General features: G+C 47.2%; 1 protein-coding gene across 2 annotated transcripts in view; it reads left to right on the top strand.

Annotated features, from left to right (window-relative positions):
• Nucleotides 1-25,626, top strand: part of ASTN1 (astrotactin 1) — a 309,433-nt gene that overhangs the window by 148,143 nt on the left and 135,664 nt on the right. For both annotated transcript variants that reach the window (XM_025877937.2, XM_073900053.1), the window contains exons 3-8: nucleotides 2,610-3,003; nucleotides 4,515-4,661; nucleotides 5,658-5,765; nucleotides 10,251-10,400; nucleotides 11,436-11,603; nucleotides 19,337-19,421. In XM_025877937.2, coding sequence (XP_025733722.1) covers nucleotides 2,610-3,003; nucleotides 4,515-4,661; nucleotides 5,658-5,765; nucleotides 10,251-10,400; nucleotides 11,436-11,603; nucleotides 19,337-19,421 — 1,052 coding nt within the window. The remainder of the gene's footprint in view (nucleotides 1-2,609; nucleotides 3,004-4,514; nucleotides 4,662-5,657; nucleotides 5,766-10,250; nucleotides 10,401-11,435; nucleotides 11,604-19,336; nucleotides 19,422-25,626) is intronic.

The raw sequence follows: 25,626 nt of genomic DNA, 5'->3' as shown, positions 1-25,626 counted from the left end.
GTGGTGGGGGGTGGGAGGGATGGGGTGGCTGGGTGATAGACATTGGGGAGGGTATGTGCTATGGTGAGCGCTGTGAATTGTGCAAGACTGTCGAATCACAGATCTGTACTTCTGAAACAAATAATGCAACATATGTTAAGAAAAAAGAAAAAGAAGAAGATAGCAGGAGGGGAAGAATGAAGGGGAGTAAGTCAGAGGGGGAGACGAACCATGAGAGACAATGGACTCTGAAAAACAAACTGAGGGTTCTCGAGGGGAGGAGGGTAGGGGGATGGGTTAGCCTGGTGATGGGTATTAAAGAGGGCACGTTCTGCATGGAGCACTGGGTGTTATGCACAAACAATGAATCATGGAACACTACATCAAAAACTAATGATGTAATATATGGTGCTTAACATAACAATAAAAAATTTAAAAAAAAAGAACACGTGTCCAATACATAGTAACAGCCCCATACTGGACGGCTATTCTTGCTGTATTCAGGCTGCATCCAATCATAACCCGTTGTGACCATCTGAAAGGAGATATTAAGGGGAAGCCTTGGGGGGCCCCCCCGAATACCTCCTTGTGAGCAGAAAGTTGGTGTTTCAGCCATTCCTCAGAGATTGATATTTATACTGCTCTTATAGCTCTTTAGGGAATAAAATTACCTCTCGCTTTCACTAGCCTAATTCAATGTCTGACAACTTCTCTCACTTGGGAACTTATTCTTTCTGTGTGGCTTAATTGCCTATTGTTGCAGTTTCAATTTGGGGTGAGGGAAAGAATGGTAGGTCTGACTCTGAGATAAAGGGCCTGCCGAAAAACTAACAGTTTGGACTCAAACAGGGGCTCTCAGCACGCTGGTTCGGGGCTCGGGCTTAGGGGCTCGGCTGCGACACTTGGTAGGGGGGGCAGGTTGCAGGCTGCAGGGAGGGATGGTGGACTGCAGGGAGGCGACTGTTGGCCATGACCTGGAATACTTACCCCTGCGCCCCCACCCTCACTGCAACTGGGGCAGCCTCATATTTATGCTGTCTACTTGCATGAGAGATTTCACCAGGAGAAACTGTTCCACAGATAAAGGAAAAATCTGAAAAACCTAGAGGCCAGTGTATGTCTCTGAAAAGCCACCTGACGTGACCTGTCACTTGGCAACTGACTCTGTTGCTTCTTGTCTCAGCTGCTCTGTGCCTGTTTGAAAGTGGCAACATTCTGTGTGTGTGTGCATGTGCACAGTGCTTTGTTCATGGTGCTGGCAGGGGAGGGAAGGTAAATGGGAAGATTTATCGGGAGAAGAACTTTATAAATTCAAGATATAATTCTCACAAGACTGCGGAAAGCCCTTGTTCATGTGTTTGAGGGGATAATTTTGACCCAGCTTTGTGTGGGTGGGCCCCCTGGGAATTAATAGGGGGTTTTCATCTCTAGCTTATTGGATGGGGTGGCAGTGACTGAAGCCCAACTCGAGAGCAAAACCATTTGGCACAGCCCCACCTAATGAAATAGGTTCGGAGGGATATTGACCAAAATAAGGGGAGTGAATACAGATCGTGCACTGGAAGATTTATGCCCGCTGAGCACTGGGGAGCAACGGGTGTGTAAGGCTTTCCCCCAAACGCCCCCCCCGAATGTCAAGGTGAGGTGCTCAGTGTCACCAAGCATGGCATCCTGGCCTCTGCCAGACAACTGAGTGGAGTCCTGGTGTTTAGGGAGTGGCCTCAGAGGATGGCCTGGGAGCATGAGAGGGTTCACAAGGAAACTCCTTTGCCAGCCTGACTCCAGGACATGGGTCTCAATCCTTCCCTCGAGCAAGAATGGGAGATCGATCACTCAGGACTTCGTGAGTGGGAGTAAGCTGTCCCCTAAAGCCGTAGTGATCCAAAAAAGTCATGTTCAAATGGTGAGTGTCCGCCACACACTTGCTTGTAAATCCCTAATGGACGCAAACTTCTCTTTGGATTTGTCAATGGTCTTCCCCTACTCTGACGGAGACATTTAAGGTCAGGCTGAGGCCATCCCTGATTCCATGTGACACACTCTGTTAGGCACCGTGCACCGTTCCCTAACATAGTCCTTAGCACCACCTTCCCAGACCAAGTGGCACCTTCTCCATTATATAGAGAAGGACTTTGATTTTCCAGATTTGGGGCACTCACTGATCATTGATGTAGCCAGAGTTAGAATCTATATACATGGCTGATTTTTAAGATGTGAGACAGGAAGAAACTAGATGCGATTCTGCTGCTAAAAATTGGCTGGAAACCAGTTTTCTGCGTAACAGATTTGCCTTAACAAACTAACCCTCTCCCCTGTTTCTACGACTGAAGTCATATACACCACACACACACACAGACTTCTCTTTCACAATGTTTGCTAAGTCAGAAGCAACTGTGGATCACTTAAATGAGGCCCTGGTCATCCCAGGTCCATTTTTCTCCATTTTCCTTCAACACCTGTCACCACAGACTGTCCCTTTGCTGCTGAGTGATGCTTGCTCTAAGTGCTTACTGCACCTGAATGAATGAATTAATGAGTGAGTGATGGATGGGGGAGGGGGAGGGGCGATGCCTCTTTGTGGGACAAACTCACCCATCTTCCGACGTCTGTCTGCTGTCCTCTCCTCCCAGGGTGGCATGATTGCTCTGCTGCTGTCCATCTTGTGCCTGGTGATGATCCTATACACTCGCCGGCGCTGGTGCAAGCGCCGCAGGGTGCCCCAGCCCCAGAAGAGTGCCAGTGCCGAGGCGGCCAACGAGATTCACTACATTCCCTCTGTGCTGATCGGCGGGCACGGACGGGAGAGTCTGCGCAATGCCCGCGTGCAGGGCCACAACTCCAGTGGCACCCTGAGCATCCGGGAGACCCCCATCCTGGACGGCTATGAGTACGACATCACAGACCTGCGCCACCACCTGCAGAGGGAGTGCATGAACGGAGGGGAGGACTTCGCCAGCCAGGTCACCCGCACCCTGGACTCCCTGCAGGGCTGCAACGAAAAGGCAGGGATGGACCTCACCCCAGGTGGGCAAGTCGCTCCTCCACTTGGGGAACTAGGGAGTGAGTAGGGAACAGCTTTTCTAGTCTTGGGGCCGGTTGTCATGCATAATGGCATATACCTGTGCCCTTTCCCAGGTGGGCCAGAAGGGTACACGCTCTCCTGAGACAACAGGAGCTGTTTTCTAATGCGGGAAATCAGAAGAACAAGTATACCCCGAATCCTTCTCCACTTCACCTTTGCACTGGAAGCAGAGACACCTTTACCCCTAACAGAAGAGTAGGTTAGATAGAGCCTTTTGCTTGTATAATAGAGCAGTCCCCAGGGAAATAAGAAGCTAGCCAGAAAGATCAGCGCGTGTGTACGGCATTTTTGCGTGTCACATGTTTGCTTAGGTGATCTAAGTATCCACTGAAGTGGGAGGACAGAGGTGTCTGTTCTTTTCTATGACTCTGGAGACCTTGGTCTGGGGAGGGAGTGGTTGGTTGTGTTGTTTTGCCCATGCCTCTGTGGTCTTTACAAGGGTCGTACTTCTTCAAAGAAGATTAGGAATGCAATCAAGCTGTCCGACCTTAGATGCCTTGTGTTTCTATGGAGATGCTGGGTGGAAAAGACTTGGACCTGATCGGGCTGAACGAAATCAGGGTCAACAAAATGCAGAGAGGAAATGACTGTACTTTTCTTTTATAGCAGCCCTCCTGTCTCTCTCTGAGACTTCTGTAAATAAGCAACTCCTCATAAAACCCCAAGATAGTGATCCCTCAAAAAACTGCTCAATTCTCTTTAAAGAAGACATTTTTCATACTGAATATTGCTTAAGATATATAGACTTTCAGTGGGGCTTTTTTTTTTTGATGATTTTATTTATTTATTTGACAGAGAGACAGCGAGAGCAGGAACACAAGCAGGGGGAGTGGGAGAGGGAGAAGCAGGCTCCCCGCGGAGCAGGGAGCCCGATGCGGGGCTCAATCCCAGGACCCCGGGATCATGACCTGAGCCGAAGGCAGACGCTTAGCGACTGAGCTACCCAGGCATCCCTCAGTGGGGCTTGAAAAGAGGGAAATCACATCATAGATGTCTCCAATTTGGGGCACCCGAGTGGCCCAGTCATTGAGCATCTGAGTCTTGGTTTCGACTCAGGTCATGATTTCATGGGTCATGAGATCGACTAGGTTGGAAGAGGGAGAGGACATGTTCTGCCTGAATGCACTCAAATTCAGCTTCTTCTAAAACTCTGTGCCGCCCCAGAGAAAGGAATCTGTTGTCTGTCTCTAGCCCGTGGGCCACATGTGGTGACCCTAATCAATACAGAATCAGTTGACTTGGCTTTTGAGTTGTCATCTCTCTCCTCTCCTCCCTCAATTTTGTAGCCCTGCAGAAATCAGAGGAGTATTTAGTCTCTGCCAATCTCTCACTTTAAAGGTTCCTTATTTCAATTCTGTGAAACTCCATTTACGTGGTTCAAGCAGCTTTCCTTGCTCGCACTTTCTTTTGGCCTTTTCTCTGAAAGAATTTGCCTTGACTTTTCCTTCTGCAGGAAGCGACAATGCCAAGCTATCGCTGATGAACAAGTACAAGGATAACATCATTGCCACCAGCCCCGTGGACTCCAACCACCAGCAGGCCACTCTGCTCTCGCATACCTCCAGCAGCCAGAGAAAGCGGATCAACAACAAGGCAAGAGGTATCTGTGTCTGATGGGAGGGCTTGCGGGTGGCGGTTTCCTTAATATCGGTAGAGGCAGGACCATTCATATCCTGGACCCCCGACTCTCAGGCATGGCTAGAGGGTGTGTGTTTGAGCCCAGGCTTTCTGGAAGCCTGTTGAGTGTTACTTAGCCAAAAAACTTAAATGTACAAACCTTCTGACCAAGTAATTTCATAAACAAGAATTAATCCTTAGGAAATAATTGGACAAGTGCGCAAAGCCGTGTGTAAAAGGCTGTTCATCACAACATTGTTTAAAAGAGCAAAAAAATGGAAATAGCCTAAGCGTCCATCAATAGGGTATCAGTTAACTACCTGCACATCTGTCGATCGTCCAGTGTCTTATCATGCGGCCATTTAGGATGATAAGATAGATCCATATTTGTTCATATGGGAAGTTGCCCACCCATTTATTAAATGGAAAAAGAAAAACGAGCAAAACACCATTCATAAGGGGAGATTAAAAAACCTTTATCTATTTCTGTATCAGAAAAAGACAGCATATACGTCAAATGTGAACAGAGTTTTTCTCTGATTGACAGGATTTAGAGGACATCGGGGTTGTTCTCTTTGCACATTTCTCTGCGTTCTCTTTATTATTTTTTTCCTCTTTTTCCCATTGAATGCATATTAATTCCAGGACCAGAGAAAAGCTTTCGAGGAGGGAAATTTCCCTTCCGTCCCTTTCTACCCACCATCCATGAAGGCCCTCTCTGGCAGGGGGCTGCGGCTCGGGCTGGAGCGGGGAGCCTGGGCTGGCTGGGGGTGGGCTCCAGTGACCGCTATCACGAAAAGGTCCACTTCTCCAGTAAATCTGGGTATCAGGAAGCTCCAGCGTCCGTGGCTACTCCTCCCAAATTGTCAGTCAGCCTGCTCTTGGTTTTATCGATTTTTCTCTTGAACTTGCCCAGTGATTTGGTGTTGTGAAGAAAAAACTGAAGATGTCGACTGTGCTGTGCTTCTTTTCATTATAGCTGGTTCTGCCTTCCTGAACCCTGAAGGAGATTCTGGCCCCGAGACAGAAAACGACCCCCAGCTGACCTTCTACACCGACCCCTCGCGGAGCCGGAGGCGCAGCAGAGGTGGGAAGGTTGGAGGGGTCACAGCGGGTGGCGGGGCTCCGGGCAGGGGGAGGCAAGGAGCGGCACAGGTGTTGGGTCGGGCTGGGGGCTGTGTGGACCAAAGCCACTTTCTGCAGGAAGCGTCCCTGGACCACAGCTGGTGTTTCCTCCTAAGGAAGAAAGAAGAGCCTAGAGTGGAAAATTTCCGAGAATCATCTCTCCCAGATAATGGCGCTCTCAAACAAGTGTTCAAGTTGTTTGAAAGGCTATTTCTTGGTCAGAAGACTCTCAATTCCTTCTGGAAGCCTCAAGAGTCATATTTTGCTGTTTAGACACAGGAAATAAAGTTGATAAAGTGTGTTGTATGTGAAAATGTGGATGGTATATGTACCCTTGCTTGCACAGCCACGCCGGCCTTGGGATTGGGCAAGGTAGCGGTGGTGGGGGAGGCGGTGTCGGAGGAATGATCTGTCGCCTGCGATTCAATCTGTGTGTAATGGTATTAGACCCCCCATCCCCTCCCCAGCGGCATCACGGGACCCCCAAGCCTCCAAGTCCCCTCCATTCTCCCAGCAGGGCCCCGGTGAGTTCACGCACTCTCCTCAGTATTGCTAGAGCCGTCCTTCCGCGCAGACGCTCCCTGGGCCACTGCCCCTGATGTTCAGGTGTGGCGGTGGCAGATGAGGTGTCGCTGCCCATGACCTTGCTGGTAGCACTCTTGTCACTGAGGGAGGTCTGGGTTCAGTAGGCTTCACCGTTTACTTGCTGTGTGAGATTGGAGGAGAACAACAGCTTCTCTGAGCCTGTTTCCTCATATAGGAAGTGTGTTATCAATACCTCACATACACGCTCCTGAAAGCATTAAATTATATTAAAGTGTGCTTTTTGGGTGACTGGCAGAGCGCTATGCAGTCCCCATTGTCGTTGCTCCCAGACCTCTCTGCAGTGTGGCCTCAGGTTTGTGCAGCATTCCATCCTAAGGAATTTCGGACAGGGACCTGTTGAGATACAGTGGAGGATGTTTGAGCGGCCTCCCCCTGTGTTATACCCAATGGCATTTTTCCCCAACCAATAATCAACCAATGCCCCGCAAAAGACATTTATATTTTGGCTCTCTCCTACCTCTACTTGAGTTCCTTCCACACTGAGGGCATTCTGCCCAGAGATTGGAAGCAAACCTTTTAATTTCCTAGGTCCAGTTTCTCTAAGCTTTGCTACTATTGGGACAAAATTCCTTCCCAGCATTTTTCTCAAGAGATCAGTGGGGCTCTGGGCAGCCTAACGTCTGATGCCCCAGTATCCTTGAGGTGAGAATGTGGATCCCTTGATCCTCTTTACATATTTATATACAGTTGATAGTCAACCTCAGCCTGTCCAACCCTGAGCAGGGTGCGTTCTGCTGTAATAAAATCCTGTTTAAGAAAATCCATAGTAATGAATTAGAATGAGTTTCTTTGCAGCATAAAACTTTTCCTTTAAAATATCAAGCTCTCCTAGTACATCAAATGTTTATTGCTATTAACTAGACTGTAAGCTTCTTAGGGATGGGCATGTCTAATTTATTTTTCCAAAGTGCCCAGTGAAGGATTTTGCCTATAATAGATGCTTGTAAGTGTTTGTTGAATTGAACTGAATACATCAATCAGGCCAGCAAGAAATTTTATAACTCACCTGCCATAGGTCAGGCTTTGTGATGTGAGGTAGAATTATGAAAACATGGCACAGTGATAAGGCTTAATTTAATATTATAAATAAAGTAAAATGAATACTCAGAGGACAGAACAGGTCATTCTACCTGGCAGCAATAGGAGACAAAGAAGGAGAAAATAATTAGACCTGGGTTATATACAATGTGTAGAATTTCTTGAAAAAGGAAAATCTAGGGTAAGGACATCCTAGTAAGGAAAATAGCATATAGAAAGCCTGGAAGGCACAAAAGAACATGGTATTTTTAAGCAAGTGGAAGTAGTTCTGTATAGCAGGTGTAAGAACATAGGCCATGGGGTAGTAGGGACAGGCCTGGATAACAGGCCAGCTCCCCGAGGACTACACCTGCATCATGAGTTTGCACTTTGTTCCGTAGGTCCCAGGGAACCACTGGACATTTTGAAGCCAGGTAGAGATGTTGGGTGATGGCTGGATGATACAGAAGGGCCAGGGAGGTAGGAAGATGAGCAGCAAGTTATTGCAATCACATGAGAGCAGGAGCAAGTACCCGGAAACAGTGACAACATCGTATGATAAAAGCTTTAACAGCAGGGTGCAGCCAGGGCTAGAGGAACAGCAAGGGATGAGTGCGAATCTGCTCTTAAAGGTCTCAGGGAAGTGTTTACAAGGAGATGCTGTTGGAGCTGAGGCTTGAAGAGTAGGTGTGTACCGGGCTGACAAGGTGACAAAATGGCATTCTGCAGAGGAGGAAATGATATGTGCAAAGTCAAAGAGACATAAACGATAATGGTCTAGTCAGAGAGTGGGAAAGAGTTTACTAGAATGAAGTGTACGGTGCAGGTTTGCGGTTTGCTTAGGAAAAAAGGCTGGACGATCAGGAGACAGCACGCGCCTTGACCGGAGGACTCGGACCTAACGCTTTGGTTGGTGCCGCTGGAGGCTTTTCAAGAGTGTTGCCCTGGTCCGCTCTGCTTTGTGAAGGGTGCCTGTGAGCCCCTGCGGAGGGTAGGCGATGATGGGGGAGGTTGAGGCAGGGAGACTGGGCACATGGCTCTTGCTGCAATCCAGGTGCACGATGCCGGGCGTGGGTCGGGTTGGAGAGAATGAAGGCAAGAGAAACTTTGGACACAAGATGGAACCAGATTTAATGGCATCGGAAGCGGGGAGGGTCATGGCTTCTGTAACGGAGGGCAGGGTCAGACAAGGTGGAGTTTTCCGACCGGAGAAACCAAGTAGCTCAGGGTGCCATTCTCCGGGTAGTGGAAATCGGAGGAAGCAGGAGAGTCCAGTTTCACATTCGAGTGCCTGGGAGATGTGCTGGATGGTGGCAGATCTGTTGCTGCTCAGGCCCAGTTTGGGCTGGGGATAGAGATTTGTAAGTGTGGGAAAATAGACCCCTTGGTGAAAGGATCCTAAGGTGAAAAGAATATTTCTAGGTAGCAAGGGATAGAGGATCCCAGAGGCTGCCTGCCACCCTGCAGTTTCTCATCCCAGCTCCTGCCAGCACACCACTCAGGGCACCTGATGCCATAATGGGTGGGTGCAGCGCATGGACCCAAATCTTCCCTGCAGTCCCGAGAAGAGCCATTCCAAAGACTCCCCTGGGCCCAAAGATTGAGTAGTGCCCTGTCGGGGGGCTGCCGCCTCAGCTGGACCCCTGCCTCGATCCCGGCTCCTTAGTAGCAGCTTGACCCTGTACGTGCCCTGTCGCCTCTCTGATTGTCCCTTGTGGGAACTTTCTCATCAGACCGTGGTCATTGTTAAGTGACATGAGCCACATAAAGCCTGCACACTGGCACCTGACACATAATTACGCTTCATAAATTTTAACTGTCACTATGAGGTTGATCTCTTTGAGACTTATTTTCCTTACTTGTGAAGTGGGTAGTTACTGTCCAGACTCCTAGATTTATTCTAAGGAAGCAAATAATAAAAATAAAATAATATGCAAAGCACTTCACCCAATGTCTGACATAATAGTTGCCTTTTATTTCTATCAGTCATAAATGCCAACACAGACTAGACCATAAGAAAATGACAAAGGACACATTTTGTTGGCCACTAGCCTTGCTTTCTTACTTTCCCACATCTGTTCTGCCTCCATGTGAAATGTCCCTCTTATTACTACCATTTTATCCTCTGCACAAAAACCTTCCTTCCTATTCCTGTCCGCACCTGCCTGCAACTGTCTCCTCAGCATCCTTATTTGCTCACTAAGCTGCCATTTATAATCTCTGACTGCAGGACTGGTGGGGCCCTTCAGGCATGACAACATCCTCTACACATACAGAGCAGACTTTCCTCCTTCCTGGTCCTATAGACAAAGAGTCACCTGTAGGACTCCCACCCACAGAGCTTGGAAAGTTCCTCAAGAGGCAGTTGGAGAAGTAGTTTGAGCCGTGGGAGGAAGGAGCTGGTTTGTGAGAGCGCCCTCTGTGCAAGAAGCAGGGAGAAGCGCAGAGAGTTCTAGCACGTGGTGAAAGCATCCTTGCCACCCTTGGGCAAGAGGTTGGAGCTCAGCCAGGCGAGCAGTGGGGGAGAATGCCCTCCTTTATGATTTCTTTGTGAACCTGTCCCAGGAAGAGTGCAGTGAACTTGCACAGAACTGACTGTTGCTGACCCCAAGGGCCACCAGTAGGCTAAGCCCCCCTGACTCTAGCAGCTGACATGGTGTTCCATGAGGATGAAGCTCACTGGGGTTATGAGCCGGAACATTCCCTGCCTGGGCTAGGTTTGCCCACCGCCTCCCCTGTTTGCTTGTTTGGGCAGCAGAGCCAGATTGGCCTCCCACTGCCAAGACTCTTACCGCAATGTGTCTTGCTTGTATCTTGCTTCCAGTGGGCTCTCCCCGAAGTCCTGTGAATAAGACCACCTTGACGCTGATCAGCATCACCAGCTGTGTGATCGGCCTCGTGTGCTCCTCCCATGTCAGCTGCCCCCTCGTTGTCAAAATCACCCTGCACGTCCCCGAGCACCTGATCGCCGATGGTAAGCTTGCTTGCGAGGATGCGGCTTCCTCCACAAAGGAGAAGTTTTCACGTTGGGCCAGGAAGATAGAGAAGCCAGGGGTCACTGTTACTTATTACTCTAAGTGAGGGAAAAATAAACCCAGATAAGTAAGGCTTAGGGCAAATTTGGATTGTCCACAGATGAAATCAGAAAGCAGATTAAAAAAAAAAACAAAACCATAAAATTGAACAGATTACCTCCTCTTCTCTATGCCCACTCCAATTTCTCATTTCTGTTTGCTTTAAAATAAGTCCCTGTCTTTGTAGAGAAGTACAGAGCATGCTGGATACAGGTAGATAGACACCGAGAGATTCTCTGGCTTTGGGGAAGGGAGAAGCTAAGTGGAGCTGTGGATATGATTAAGAATCAGCCATGCTTCGGTTTGGTATGCCCGGGTAAGAAATTCCTGATTGCAGTAACTTGCTAAAAGCCTAGAACTCTGAAGCAACAATTTCCTTTCATTCAGGGGGACCCCAGTGTAATTAAGGAGTAGTACGGGTTCAGGAGGCCCTGAATTTGTGAAGCCCAGAGTACCTAATTGACTTGTTAATATCTCTTCTCTCTGCTGCTGGAAGGCTGAAAACAGGTGGGGACTGTCCGTGTTATTAGAGGGCCTGCTATTTCATGGCAAGTGGAGACCAGGCAGCAGGTCCCCGCTCCTTGGGTGAATGCCAGTGCCTGTGGCTGGGTCTGATGGAGCCATGCCGTGGCCATCACAGAGCTGCTCTGTCCCAGTATTCCCTAGGTCCACCCTAATAGAGATGGGATCGAGCAAAGCAGCAGGGGATGATGGAGCAAGGGCAGCAGGAGGTCCAAGTGGTGGCCGAGGCTCCATCTGCTGATCCTTTGCTTGGGGGCTCATGACAGGCTAGGGCTGGTAGGAGTCATGACCTCGGATTGGGCTAATCTGTGGAGCATCCTTTACTCTGTCTTGACTGATGCACACACGTGTGCGTGTGTGTATGTGTGTTGTTGTGTGCACCCACAGGCATGCCTCCTCTCTCTCTCCTGCAGGGAGCCGCTTCATCCTGCTGGAGGGGAGCCAGCTGGATGCCAGTGACTGGTTGAACCCAGCTCAAGTGGTGCTCTTCTCTCAACAGAACTCCAGTGGGCCCTGGGCCATGGACCTCTGTGCCCGGCGGCTCCTGGACCCCTGTGAACACCAATGTGACCCCGAAACTGGTAGGCAGGAGCACCGGGCAGCGGGTAACTGTCAGAGTTCATGCTTCTTGCAATCACCCCCCTGGAAATCCAGACGTAGTCTCCCGATGTTTCCATTTCCTTCGGGGGCCTAGGCTGTGCACGCTGCCAGTGTGTGGTTGGGACCCTGAGCATGTTGGCTTAAAATGTGTTGTCTTCTGGCAGAAGCCTTGGAAATATCCTATCTGTAGCTCGTACTCTGTACCCCAGACAGGCCAGTTCAAGATGACCTGCACCATCCATTTACCATCCCATCAGCGGATGTCAGCTGCTGGGGCTCGCATTTTTATGCATGTGTATTGTAGAAAATTTGAAAATTTAGAAAAGCTTATAGACAAAAATGATAATCATCTATAATTCTATCTCCTGAAGAAATCATTTTAAAATTGTAACGTCCTCCCTTCCGATCTTTTATCTGTGTATGAGTTTTAGAGACTTACAAGCACACTAAGTCCACTAGTGTTTTCTTGATTTTTTCACTTCACATTCTATCATGAAGTTTTTCCAGAACCATTAAATAATTCTTAATAACATAATTTTAATGGCTATTTGGTATTCCATTGTATGTCCATATCATAGCTCATTTAAATAGTTCCCTATTATTTGACATTTCAGATGCTTTAAATTTTTAATTTTTACAAATACTACCAAAATGAATATCTTTCCACATAAATGCAGGGCACATCTGAAGTTATTTTCTTCAGAAAAATCCTAGGAGAGAGATGACTGGGGCCAAGGGGAGAGACATCTTTGAGGCCGTCATGTTATCGGATGGGGCTGGGGCTTCCCTGAGAGGGTCCACACGCGGACACGGCTCGCATGAGGGCACGCCCAGAGCTTCGTGAGCTCCGCGATCCTGAGGAGTGTGGGCCCCTCCTTCCAAGTGGCTGTGCACTTTCCTTGTAGAAGGTGTTCATCTACAACAGTCTTCATAAAGACCTGGTTCCAGCAGATTCAGTACCACAAATAGATCCTTCCCAGAGAAGTGTGATGCCCTAGAACAAAGGAAGCCATGTAATGATAGCTAAGACCCCCAAGGGAAATGTTGGGAGTTGGGGACCAATTCCTCCAACTCTCTGTACCTCATGTACAGCCCCTTTTTCTCCACCACACACACACACACACACACACACACACACACGCACACACGTATATACATGTACATGCACAAACATACCCATATACCCATACATACATATGCACGCACATGCACACACATGCACACACACACCCCTACAGATGCATTTCTTTCAGGTGGTGGGGTGGAGGGCTGTTAGTAGAGATTGAGTTCAAGAGATTAGAGCCCTGCTTCTGTTACAATGCATTGCTGTATGTCTTTGGGAGGGTAACAGCCGGCAGCAACATCCAATGTTCACCTTCTTAGGTGTTGTTCTAAGAGTTGTTTTCACCTGGGCCCATCGTAGAGATTCCAGGCCCCCATATGGAAGAGAAAGTATAGAATTTTAAACATCTGATGTCTAAGACTGTGCTTACTTACTGCTCTTCCCACGCTGTCAGGCAAACACCAAATCAAACAGATGGGCTGTGCACCAGGCCCAAAAGCCAGTGCGCGCTCGGGAGAAAGGGAAAAAGGCTCGTCTCCAAGGCGGGGCCTTTCTGTTCAGCAGAGCTGGTCTCTGGTCCCCCCCGGCTGAGTTGGAGTGGGAGATCCTGGGACAAGCTCAGGGCTTCAACTCACTTCTGAGACAAGCCTCATCTCCAGAGGGCCTTGGAAGGTTCTCCTGAGGTTTTAAAGAACAGGAAGCGCTTGTAATTACATGTGGGGGCGGGGGGAAGGGATTGGTGTTTTGAGCATGGAGGGGTCTTAGAAATGAGCTGCTTGAGATCACTGTGTGAATTCCCCCAAGAATATACATAACTCACCCAAAGCCCCACGGCTTCCTAAGACATAGTCCGTGTTCCATCCATCATGAAGTCAGAGCAGAGGTGGGATTTCCAAGGGCTGCTTGATTTCCCTAGACATGTCAGATCCAACATATTTGTCGTGGAAGACTATGTAAGCAGCCATCACTACTGAGCATACTTCCCGAGCCAGGAGCTGGGGCAACTCCTTGTCCACAGTGAAGTTCCCATCATCTGCTTCTTCAGTCTTCCCAGACATCTCAGTTCTAATCCTTGCTGAAAATGACTGTGGGAAGCCCTCCTCTGCTAGTGGTTTCCCAGTATCTGTGACAATTAATGAATATCCAACTGGAAGGCCAGGAGGGAGACTGCAGAGAGGAACCCAGATCCCACACCAGAGAACTAAGGTGCAACATCTTCATTTTGGGGGGGCAGCTGAGAAATGCTGCTGCGGAGACTTTTATTTTCATTAATGTTAGAAAAGGAAGCCGTCCCCCTTCCCGCCCTGCTTCTTCCCGCACGTGGGATGATGTGGTCAACCCACACGCTCATCAGTAAGAAACTTTATCGCCTCCCACACTCCATCCTAGAGCCCTTCTCCAAAGAGCTGAGTGTGGGAATTGGCTGCAAGTCAAGCCGACGTTATTTTTGCAACCCTCCAGCTAACTCACTTGGAAATGTCATAGTGTTGGGACATGTGCTTTCCCAGCCATGCTGAGGGGTCTGCCCATATGGAGATGTGGGACTGTGCAAGTGCACGTGTGTACTTCTTCACACACGCGCTGCACAAACACACAAACACACACGCTCAGTCACTGCAAAAGAGCATCCTCTGGGGCCTGGAGCTCTCCTCAGGCAGCCTTCCAGAGGGTTCCAGAGTTAAGCACGTGTTTACTCATCACCTGCACAGTGGTCCCGAATAGCAGCTGTGATAGGCAGAATATTGGGACCCCGAAGATGGGCTCCTCCTCATCCCCAGAACCTGTGAATGAGTTATGTTAAATGGCAAAGATGAATTAAGGTTGCCAAACAACTGGCTTTAAAATGAGGAGAGTAGGGGCGCCTGGGTGGCTCAGTCGGTGAAGCATCCGACTCTTGGTTTCGGCTCAGGTCATGATCTCAGGGTTGTGAGATCAAGCCCTGAGTTGGGCTCCCTGCTCAATGGAGAGTCCACCCTTGAGATTCTCTTCCTTTGCCCCCCTCCCCCGCTCACTCTAGCTCTCTCGCTCTCTCTCAAATAAATAAATCTTTAAAAAAAAATAAATAAAACGAGGAGAGTATCTTGGATCCACTAGGCAGGCCCAGTGCAATCACAAGGGTACTTAAAAGTGGAAGAGGGAGGCAGAAGAGAAGACCAGACCCTACCACACCAGATACGAGAAGGACCCCACCAGCCACTGCCAGCTTTGAAACTGGAGGAAGGGGCCACGACCTAAGGAAATGGGGGCAGTCTCCAGAAGCTGGAAAAGGCAAGGAAACAGATCCTCCTCTTGAGGCTCCGAAAAGGAACATAGCCCTCTGGACCCCTTTGTGTTTAGTCCCGTGAGACTTATGTCAGTCTTCTGACCTACAGAACTGTAAGATAATAAATTAGGGCTGTTTCAACCACTAACTTTGTGATCATTGTCATGGCACCTGTAGAAACAGGAGGAGGAAAAGGGCAGAGAAAGGACAAGCGTCGTTATGCTCCTCTTTGTAGCTCCCCAGCCCCATTGATAGAGGCCACATACACCTTCCAAAAATGTGTCGGGAGTCTACAGAAGAACTGAAGCTGGAGGAAGCTTGCTGATCTGTTTTCCCTTATAGCCTCCCTTCTACATTCTAGCAACACACTGTTTGGGAGGGATGTAAGGTACCTAGAACTGTGAGCCCAGTGCCTGAAAGCTCTTGGCCAACTGCACACTGACATTCTTCCCCAGATCCTCCCAGGTTTGTGACCCTAGGTGTGTCTCCGGCCCAGGCAGGCTAACAGCCAACCGCTGAGGTTGAATGGCTTACTGCCCTAGCTGGAGCCAGCCAGAGGTTGACTTTTCCTATGCCTTCCAAGGTTTTTCTTACGGTTGTCTGTTTGCTCGCTTGCTTGGCTTTTGATGGAAACACAGACTAACTGGTTTCAGCGGCATTTCTTACCCTTCCATTCCCCAGCTTTGTTCTGCCTGTTGGGCAACTGAGGAGACTTCACACACCTACTTGATTTCATAGCCCCCACCAGCCCTGGCCACAGACCCTCACTCCCCTTTTCAAGATATGTAGCTTTTATGGGTCTGCAAGGAGCACAGGCTCCCAAGCTAAATCAAATTTTAATTGCCATCCAAGATTGCCATCCACAGGCATTCCTTCTACCCCAGATCTCTCTAGAAGCCAGTTCTAACCACAGAGAAATATGTAAGATTTGGCGAGGGGCGTTGGACAGTTTTCCAGACTCAATCTAGTCTTCCTCTCCTTCCCTTGGTCTGAACCACTGCCTCTCTCTTTTTCTCTCTCTCTCTCTCTCTCGAACCCAATTTGGCAGGGTAGCAGAGCTCCCATTTTGTTCCTGCCACGTGGATTGCCCACTCTTTCCAGACTCCCTTTTGTGGCTCCATGAAAGCACCTTCCTTCAAGACATACTTTGGCATATTCCCCTCTGTCTGCCCACCCAGAGTCATGCGGGGCTATTTGACTCTGGGCCTGCCTCTTGCCTGATGTCTCCACAGCGGGGGAGGCCAGGCAGTTAGACATTACCCAAGTCCAGATGTCTTCCAGAGATTTCCCTTTTCAGAGGGAGTACATCACCCAGTTCCATTTAATAAAAGCCAACGGAGACCTGAAGGATAGGTGACTCGGGGCTTTTGGTGCGGTCAAGTCCAGCCCAGTCGTGTCTGAGGAGCCCTAGCTCCAAGGTCTTGCGTCAATCCTTTGATGAGCTTTGCCCCTCAGTCCTTGACCTGTAGAATGGGAAATGAGGGAAGGCACAGGCACCATACAAATGCCACCATGCCATACTTCACGGCATCCAACCTCAGAGTACCAAGCACAAATCCAGGGTCGCCATTTCCTGGCCCTCCCTGTAGTGCGGTCACCCGTGCATGCCTCCTGCAGGGCACACTCCCTCCCAGCCGGGCACTTCTCCGTGGCCGTGACACGTCTCTCCATTGGATTCCTGCGAACACCGCCGCCGAGTCGGCACGTCATGTGTTCCCCGCCATCTGTCACAGCAGATGCAGAGACTGTAACACTTCTAGCTTAGGAGGGCATCCAACACCCTTGTGGGGTCTTTAAAATTCACAGCTAACAGTCGGAGCTCGTGCTTGCACGAAACCCCTCTTAAAGTCAAGATTTAGCATTTGGTTGCCATAGCAACTTTCCTCATCAAGTCTGAACTCCTTTCGGTGTAGATGGCCAAACTGGTTTTGAGGAGGAAGGCAGAAGGGAGACGTTTGGTGGGTTCCGGAAATGAGGATCATTTGAGAGGCAGATTTTGGATCTCCTCAAACTCGAGCCTGATATGTTTGAAAATGTCTCTGTTGCTCTGACTTTGGGCTGCACATGACATTATACGGAGGAAAGCTTTCTCTCTTATCGGCGGTGTCCCCACATAGTCATGAGTGATGAAACATCATAAGAAGATAATGACTTTGAAGGCAATTTGAGAAAGGTAAATGCGCTCTACAAGTGGTACATATTGCCATCATTAGGAAAATTGGGCTCTGCTTGAACTCTGAGTTGTTGGTGCATTTATTTTTACATGTTTTGTGGTAACTAGATATCAAACGTGGAAGGACTCCCTTTTCTGTCAGTCCTTATTTCTAGGGCAAGGCCTCGAGTCAAGACCCCTCTGAGACTCCGAGTGATGGGTCCGACAACCTCTTGAGGTTACTAGGTGGTTTTTAATGTCACACAAGGACAGTCAGGAGATGATCTTCTGAGGGGAGAAGCATGTCTGTGCCCTAGACCCATTAATTGCCTTTGATCTTGCTATCTTAAGAATGGTGGTAGTGGTGTTATCTATAAATGTAGGGTAAAATTTTTAAGTTAATTAATTAATTTTCCATTATACACTATGTACAAAATCACTACTCATGCAGAAAAACAAACCTTGTTCCTGCCCTTGTGTAGCTTATAGTCTTGAACCCCTGCTTTCCTTGAGATTGGTAAGATAGGGGGCGTGGCTCCTTGGTGATTTTCTTCTTTTATGACCCTCTGGTACTTGCCTTCTTATCTTTCCTTTTCCCAGAGAAACACTCTTCATCTGAAAGCTTTATTATCATCTTCCTAATTTCAAGCTTTGTTTTCCTATGTTCCACCCCTACCTCCCTGACCATTCCTAGATACAGCTCAGCACCCCTGAAGCCCGTGAATTTGATCCTATTGTGAATCTAACTCGTGTGAAGCCTGAGTGTTCCATACAGGAAAGAGAGTACTGACCTCATAGTCTGGGTAGAGCCCCCACAAACTAAGAAGTTGCTGATTTTCACTTAACTCCTCAGCACCTGGAGCTAAGCAGGTGTGGGGGGAAGAAAATGAGCATTATCTGGTAGTGGGGCCCTGAAGGGGAGTAGCTTACAAGTCCATCTTGAAAGGAATGGTTAAGCTTAGATCTTAACAAAAAACTCATTGCTTTAGAACCTACCCAACCCCTTCCCTCATACCTGTGGGGCCCCTTTGCTTCATTTTTATTGGTTTTTGTCTTTGAAAAGAGAAAATAGCACTCAAAGCTATTATTCTATGTGTATCCTTTTTTAAGTGTCTCTTGATAGAAGGATGAAGAAACTGTATGCCCCTTGTCTCCTTAGGGTAAGCCACTTTTGTTACTTACCAATTATAGGAAGTCACACCCTGTTCTTTTACCACCTACGAATTAACCAGCCAGTGAAAGAGTTAACACTCGTGCTGAAGTGGGACTGGTCTCAGCAGTTTAGGGATACATAACATTACATAACGAATTATTAATATAAGGGAACAGGAGCAATTTTTTTCAAGATCAGTGCTAAGTCAGGCAATGATTCTTCATCTTTGGGGGTCTCGAGTTTGCTCGTAAATCAGAATAATGTTATGGAACCCTGCCATGGGAAGATGCACATACACACATACACTGTTTTGCATACAATTCCAGAGGGGTTGTGAACCCCTTGGTATATTAATGGAGTAACTAGTGGTAATGAAGCATAGTAATATCCAAAACAAATAGAGAATTGTGGATGGTTCTTCTGTTTAACAGCTCCAAAATCATTAGCCATTTTCATTTGAAAACAAAAACCCAGACCGTAACAGGTATAAGTGGCCTCCTCTAACCATGGAGTTGTTCCGTGGGCTAACAGCACAGCATGGTGGGAATAAAGGTCCAGAGCCAGAGAATCACAGATTCAAATGTTGACTGTCCTTAAGCTGTCTCCAGATCCCTTCATTTTTCTGAGCCTCAGTTTCCCCTATCGGCATAGCACAGCTAATAACACCTACTTTTCAAGTTTCTTAGAAATATTTGATGAACTAAGTCACTTAGGTGCTCTTTAAACACTCATTGATCACCTAACATGTGCCTGGCAGGAGACTAGGCACTGAGCAAATCAGGATGAAAAAGTCCTTTTGCTCAAAGAGTTCTTGGTCTTTGTTTTTACAGAGCACATATAGTAGGTTCTTTGTAAATGTTGGGTTCCTCCACTAGTGAAAATCAGCACGTAGTAGAAAATGGAGAGACTGAGGGTGTGTTCATTCACGTGGGTGGTAGAGACGGGGATGTGTGACATGGGATTTATTTTTTCATCCACACCACTATTAGAGTCGGAGTTTAATCTGATCATTTCATATTCATTTTCTCAAACAGACATGTTAATCAATTGCTTCATATTTCTTCTTCCTACGCTGCTTCTAAGGGGAATGCCTCTGCTACGAAGGTTACATGAAGGATCCAGTACACAAGCACCTTTGCATTCGGAATGAATGGGGCACAAACCAGGGGTAAGTGCAGGGGATGGCAAGTGAGCCAGTTCCCTGATGTCACCCTTCTTTGGAGCCATAGCGTGCAGGGGAAGGGAGCTAAAGGGTAGTTATATTCTGAATCGCGAATGGGTAAAAATGTCACCATGCATTTCCATATTTATACCATTCCAGTGACGTCCGTGTCATCTTTTTCTCCATTTACGAGTTCAGAGATGATGCCTCTGACTCGCAGCCCCACAGCCTCCAGCTGGGATCTGAAAATCAAGCTGTCCCTGTCTTCTTTTTCATTCCACCGCCAGCCACCAGGATTCCACAGGCAGAACTTAGCTGATGATTTTGTTGGAGATGCACATAGCCACACAGACTCCCGTGTGGCTCTCCCAGAGCTCGAGGAGCTTTGAGAGATGGACATGAGGAGAAACGTGTTTTCCCCATCACTGTCAGCCAGGATGACGTGCGGGTGACGTAAGGGTACTTCTGCCAGATCCCCAGTCACCCTTTCTTTCTGAGACCTTTGCTTTCCCCCAAGCACACATGACTGGGAGAAGAGTTCCCTTGTCTTGTTTTTTTCTTTTTTTTTTACATTAAAAAATTAATAAAATCTACATCCCATAAAATTGACCATTTTAATCATTTTGAAGTGTACCATTCAGTGGCATGAAGATCATTCACATTGCTGCACCGCCATCAGCACTGAGTGTCTTCCTTCGCTTTTTAGAGGCAACTTTCTACTCCATTTTGGGTGCTGAGAGCCTGCTTTCTGCATTGACTCACTCATGGAGCAGGGTGGGAAGAGAAAGGGATCAATAAACACTAACTAATAATAGCAGTCAATGGAACAGGGAACACTAGAAAGAAATCAAGGCACAAGCCATCTGAGAGTGATTGCTTATGTGCACGTTGGAAGTGTGTTTGCAGCCTGACAAGGTGGAAAAAAGGCACCACCATCATTTCATACATTGCCATGGAGGACTCCTATCCCCGAGGTCGATGATCAGCCCCCTCTGTAGGATCCTGATGAGACTGAGCCTAGAATAAGGAGTGTAGTTCTGGACTCTCAAAGCAATAAATATGGAGACAAATGGGTGAGAGTTTGGAGAAGAGTAATAAAAATGATCGAAGAGCCCAAGGGAGTGATTTATGATGAAGGATAGAAGGACTCAACTCGGAGAACTGGCCAGCTGATGACTACGTCAAGGCATGATAGATTCCCATCGACGTTAGAAGAGGGCAAATGTTCTGGAACTGGTTGAGGTTGAGGAATAAGGACAAGAGAGAATGAAGTTAGGGGAAGGAAATCTGAGTCACAGGTCAGAAAACCTGAGGAAGTCAAAATGCCATGGAATTCTTCTGTTGGTGAAAGTGAAGGATTGGTCTGTTTCTGTTGAACTTGAGATCATATCAGAGAGGCTGTCCCCTGGAGTTGGAGGAAGGTGTTTGTAGAGGGTATAAATACACATGAGGTTGTGTGTTGTTGAAAGATGAGTGGGGAGGGCCGAGGACTTAGCTAATAGATGTCAGGTGGGGTATGAATACAGAGGGCCATTCACTGTTTAGAGTCACCTTAGTCCCTTCACTCTCTGACCCCTGAAACGTTTGCATTACGGATGGGGAGCCAGGATTTTAGCCTACGTGATGGCCAAGCATCTCAGTTGGCTATGATTCTTACTGAGTAAAATGTTGTAAAGGGTGATGGATAACCAGCTCTCTATCTCTTAGCCTGCAAACTTGCTCCTGAAGAAAACGACAAAATATCATTTCGCTTTTTGCCCTGAATGATCCAGGCTGGCCCTCTGCAGTGATTGGATTTGGTGGCTAATCGCTCAAGCCTCCACATCCCTCGCCTTGCAGACAGATCATGCGAGGACGGCCTGGCTTCACTTGGTAATTGCACAAGGGTTCGTCATCCCCTCTGGCTGCGTTGTAGAGGCAGTCTTAGGGATGTAGACAAGAGCCTCCAGGGACTTGGTGGGGGCCCCACGTTGGTGTCATTTAAAATAAGACAGGCTAAAGCACCAAGTTGCAGACTGACAGGAACATTAGCCCCAGGAAACAGACAAGGAGACCTAATCTGTCATTTCCATCTCTAATTTCCATTATTCTCTGATCATCACTGTCTGCGAGGTCTCGTTTTGGACACTAATAAAATAATGGAGCAACTGTTAGGAGGGAAAAAAAGTGACTATCTTGGGGATAATGGAACCAGGAGTGATAAGCAGCATGGGTTTATATGTATATTAAAAAATGCCAGACAAAAGATGGCATTTTCCTCATAAAATGACAAGATAAATGAAAAGTGGAGGATGCCATACATCTTGATTTAAATCAGGGGTCTGATGCCACGTTTCTCTAAATGATTCTTACAAAATTAATCGAAATTGATTTGAACGTGAAGTCTGTCACTTGAGTTGAAACTGGCCTGACAGATTGCCAACTAATGATACAGATTGGGGTATTATGGAAAAATCGATGGTGGGCCTGATTTTCCTGAATATTTAATGTTCCAGAAGGTGAAGGTAAGCAGCATGTGTGGGTATTTATATTTTTCATCTAATATCCTTGTATTGCATACATAAAAATAGCTGAATGTTCTTTTGAAGTAGAACAAGCAAATCCCAGGCCAGTGATATTTAAAATGAATTCCCTTGTGAAAAATCTAGGTTAATGTATGAGGAGAAAAGTAGCAATAAGCATTCATGACTTTCAGACAAGGAAGAAAATTGATTAAGGACATTAATACAAAAAATTACACCTGCAACTTTACCCCAGCCTCTGCCTGGTGCTCCAGTTTACCGAGACCCGTGTGCGCGCGCATGCACTTTGTGCACATGTGCGTGCTGCTTATGCGTACATGGTTTACGCATGCGTGGTGTGTGTATATGTGTGTGAGTGAGCTGGTTTATTCGTACGAATCCTCTCAGCCCTGCACACCATCATTTGTGCTCTCACTCATTCATGTTTTCAATACTCAACTTGATTACCTATTGTACCAGGATAAGCTAGATTGCTAATTATAAGAAGATGTGGTCTCTGCTCTGGAAGAACTAATAGTCTAGATAGATAATGGGCACATAACAAAAAAATGACAACGAATTCTAAAACCTATTAAAAGAAAGGTGCGAGCAAAGGTCTATGTGATTACAGTTTAAGAGGTGACTTAGGTGACGTCTAAGAACCTAGAATGGGACGTTGTGGAGAAGTTAGATTTTGAACTGTTCTATTTAATGGCTGACAAAGGTAATTCTAAGCAAAGGGAACAGCATATGCCAAGGCCTGGAGACATAAGAAGCATGAGTTCTCTGGGACTAGCAAATAAGTAGCCCAGTGTAGCTTAAGAGTGCGGTTTATAGAGACAGGAGAAGAGGCTGATAAAGTGGGTAAAGACTAGCTTTTGAGGAGTTCTTGCTTTCTAAGGCTTTGGACACTAAACTTCCATGTAGGTGCCCCTAAAATGGTTAGCAGGAGGGAGAAGTCCCAAGGTGTCTGTATATTTGGTGGGATAGTCCCTCTATACATTATCATTCTTGGTCCTTCAAAATAAAATAGGGCGTCTGGGTGGCTCAGTCGGTTAAACGTCTGTCTTCAGTTCAGGTCATGATCCCAGGGTCCTGGGATGGAGTCCCGCATCGGGTTCCCTGCTCGGTGGGGAGTCTGCTTCTCCCTCTGCCCCGCCCCTTGCTTGTGATCTTTCTCTCTCTCACTCTCTCTCAAATAAATAAAATCTTTTCAAAAAATTAAATAAAATAACCCTAAAAAGAAAGCATAAAACAAAACAAACCCACTGAAAACCTCTAAATTTGTATTTATCTGGATTCTGTAAGTAAAACATAGTCCTAAAAATTATTCTGTAGATGAAAGTTTTCTAGACCAAACAGCAAAGAATGACAGAATCGGGGACCATATGTGTAAGGCATGTGAGTTAAGGGGGTTGCAACCATTTTTTTGGTGACTCTGGTTCTGCCAAAAATGCCCATGTTGAGAAAAGTGTAAGTGGATCTGGGAGGTGAAGCCAGTCAGTGTAGTGCACCCAGGTGACAGGAGCAGGTCACCAGTTGTAAAATTATTGAACTTATTACTCAAAAAGCTCCTATCCACTAAGTAAAAAATAGCTTCAAAAAGATTTAAACAAAGTCATGGACGACAGATTTCTAATGAGTTATTAAAAGAGCACGGAATGTTTGAGATTATATTTTGGTCTTCGAGGTTGGCAACAAAATCAGTCATTTCCTGCCACAGCATCCCTGGTGACACAGTTGTCCCACAGAGGACCTAGGATATAAAAGAGCCCTACCCCAGCATAGGGCTTTACCAGGTCTTCTGTCTAATCTGCCATGAATTCACTAGAAACTCGCAGCCTCCTATCCTGTGGCTTTACACAGACAGGGACTATTAGAGTATATACCTAGTACTTGTTCGACAACAAGTGCAAATTGAAAATTCTAACAAGAAAAAAAAAATTCTAACAAGAAATGAAACCAGTAAATGAGGGTGGAGGAAGCAAGAGAGATTGATTTACATGTACATATTAGAGGAGATAAAAACAAATTTATTTAACTACTTTGGAGATTATTAAGAAAGGCTATCAGAAGTTTTTTGTTGTTAAATTAAAAGTGTGCCCCAAGGGCTTCTAGCTACATTATTCAGAACACCACATTACATAAAATTCATGCATTTGAAGATTCCCTCTAAATAGTAGTCTGATTTCTTATTCCGGCATCTCAGGTACAGAGGGCAACACCAAGGAGATTTCCCACTGAAGGACTCTCACCTATCACTAGGTTTCGGTGAAGAGTGGTGATCAAGTGATAATTCATGAGACGGGAAGAGTTGGCTGTGGGAAATGAACAGGTGTTTCTCTACGGCTTTAAGAAGCTGTTGTCAGGAATCAGAACCTTCTTTCACTGCCTACTCAGGAAACAACACGTTTACCATGGTAGCCCCAGATAAGAACACATGTGCGCATGCGCGGGCATGCGCATTTGCGCTCTTTCGCTCTCACACAGCCCACGCTGCCTTAATCTGTCCCTTCCATTGTGCCAGGTGCTTCCTGTTCTCTTCGTGTATTTCTACCACTTCTCCTTGCTGCCCCCTCCCAAGAGTGACTGCTTGGGGATTCTAAATCCATGTAAGGAGCAAGTGTCCCACCCCAAAGAATCTGGTTTCCTTTTCAAGCCAAGCATGAGGACGGTGTCTGTCATGCTTGGCCTCAGCCCCTCTGTTGTGCTCAAAATACGTCCTTGATGGCCAGTAATTTTATTTGGGCCTGCCTGAATGATGCCATTCGTAACATTTCCCTGGAGACAACTCTCATTGCAATGACCAGAGCCCGGTGGAGAAGATGCGTCTGCCTCTGGGTTCTGGGTATTGAGCAGAGACCAGACCCCCCCCCCCCCCAACTCAAAATGAATCCCAAACCCGTCCTCACCTCCTGGCCACGTACAACTGAGCAAAGCCCTCTTTTCAGCTCTCCGACAATCACAGGGCAAATATCCAGGCACTGGAAGGCAGTGATTGCAATGCTGGGGTGTATCTCGGATCCCAAGTCCGGGTCTTGGGCAGTGTTTGGCCTTCTTTGACCTTCCCAAAGTCTCTTTAGAAGTGACTCAGCTGGAGTCAGACAGTCCTGGGTGACATATGACATTTCGCGACTTCTCTCTGTCCATTTCTAGCTCATTGTCTGGCTTTTATTTTCCCACCCACTTGTCACTGATTTCTGTGTCACCGATGCCCCAGTCACCTTACCCCAGCCCCTCAGACAAGATTTGCAGGCCAGCCTGGCCCTGCTCTTTTTATCTCTGGGTGCCCTCCCTCCTGCCCTCCAGCCCTGTCGGCATGGTCTGTGCCCGTGCCTGTCATTGCCATGCACAAATGGGATTATCTTCCCATTAGCTCTCTTTTTGTTCTCCTTTTCTCTGTTTCTGTGTGTGCCTTGGTCGCTCTTTCTAATTACTCCTAACTTACTCATGTATTCCTGACAAGGGTTTCCAGTGTGTTTATTTGGCCCCTTATTTCTCATTCTTCTTTTCTCCTCTCCTTGTTTCTTTGCTTCCATTTCCTCCTCTTCCCCCAGGAGTCGATAGCAACGTGGCTGTCCTTTGTCCCACCCATTTCAATGTCAGACAGATCTTCATCTTAGCTCTGAGAATTAAGCCTAAAGTTCCTAGTTCCCTCTCTCGTTAGAAGCCCCGCTGTAACCTGATTCCAGCTGAAATATTGTCCTGTG

This window comes from Callorhinus ursinus, unplaced genomic scaffold, assembly GCF_003265705.2.
Source record: "Callorhinus ursinus isolate GAN/ISIS: 27379988/994484 unplaced genomic scaffold, GSC_fseal_2.0 scaffold13, whole genome shotgun sequence".
NCBI classification, from domain to species: domain Eukaryota; kingdom Metazoa; phylum Chordata; class Mammalia; order Carnivora; family Otariidae; genus Callorhinus; species Callorhinus ursinus.
The sequence above is the reverse complement of the archived record's forward strand: the minus strand, read 5'-3'. Positions and strand labels throughout refer to the sequence as shown.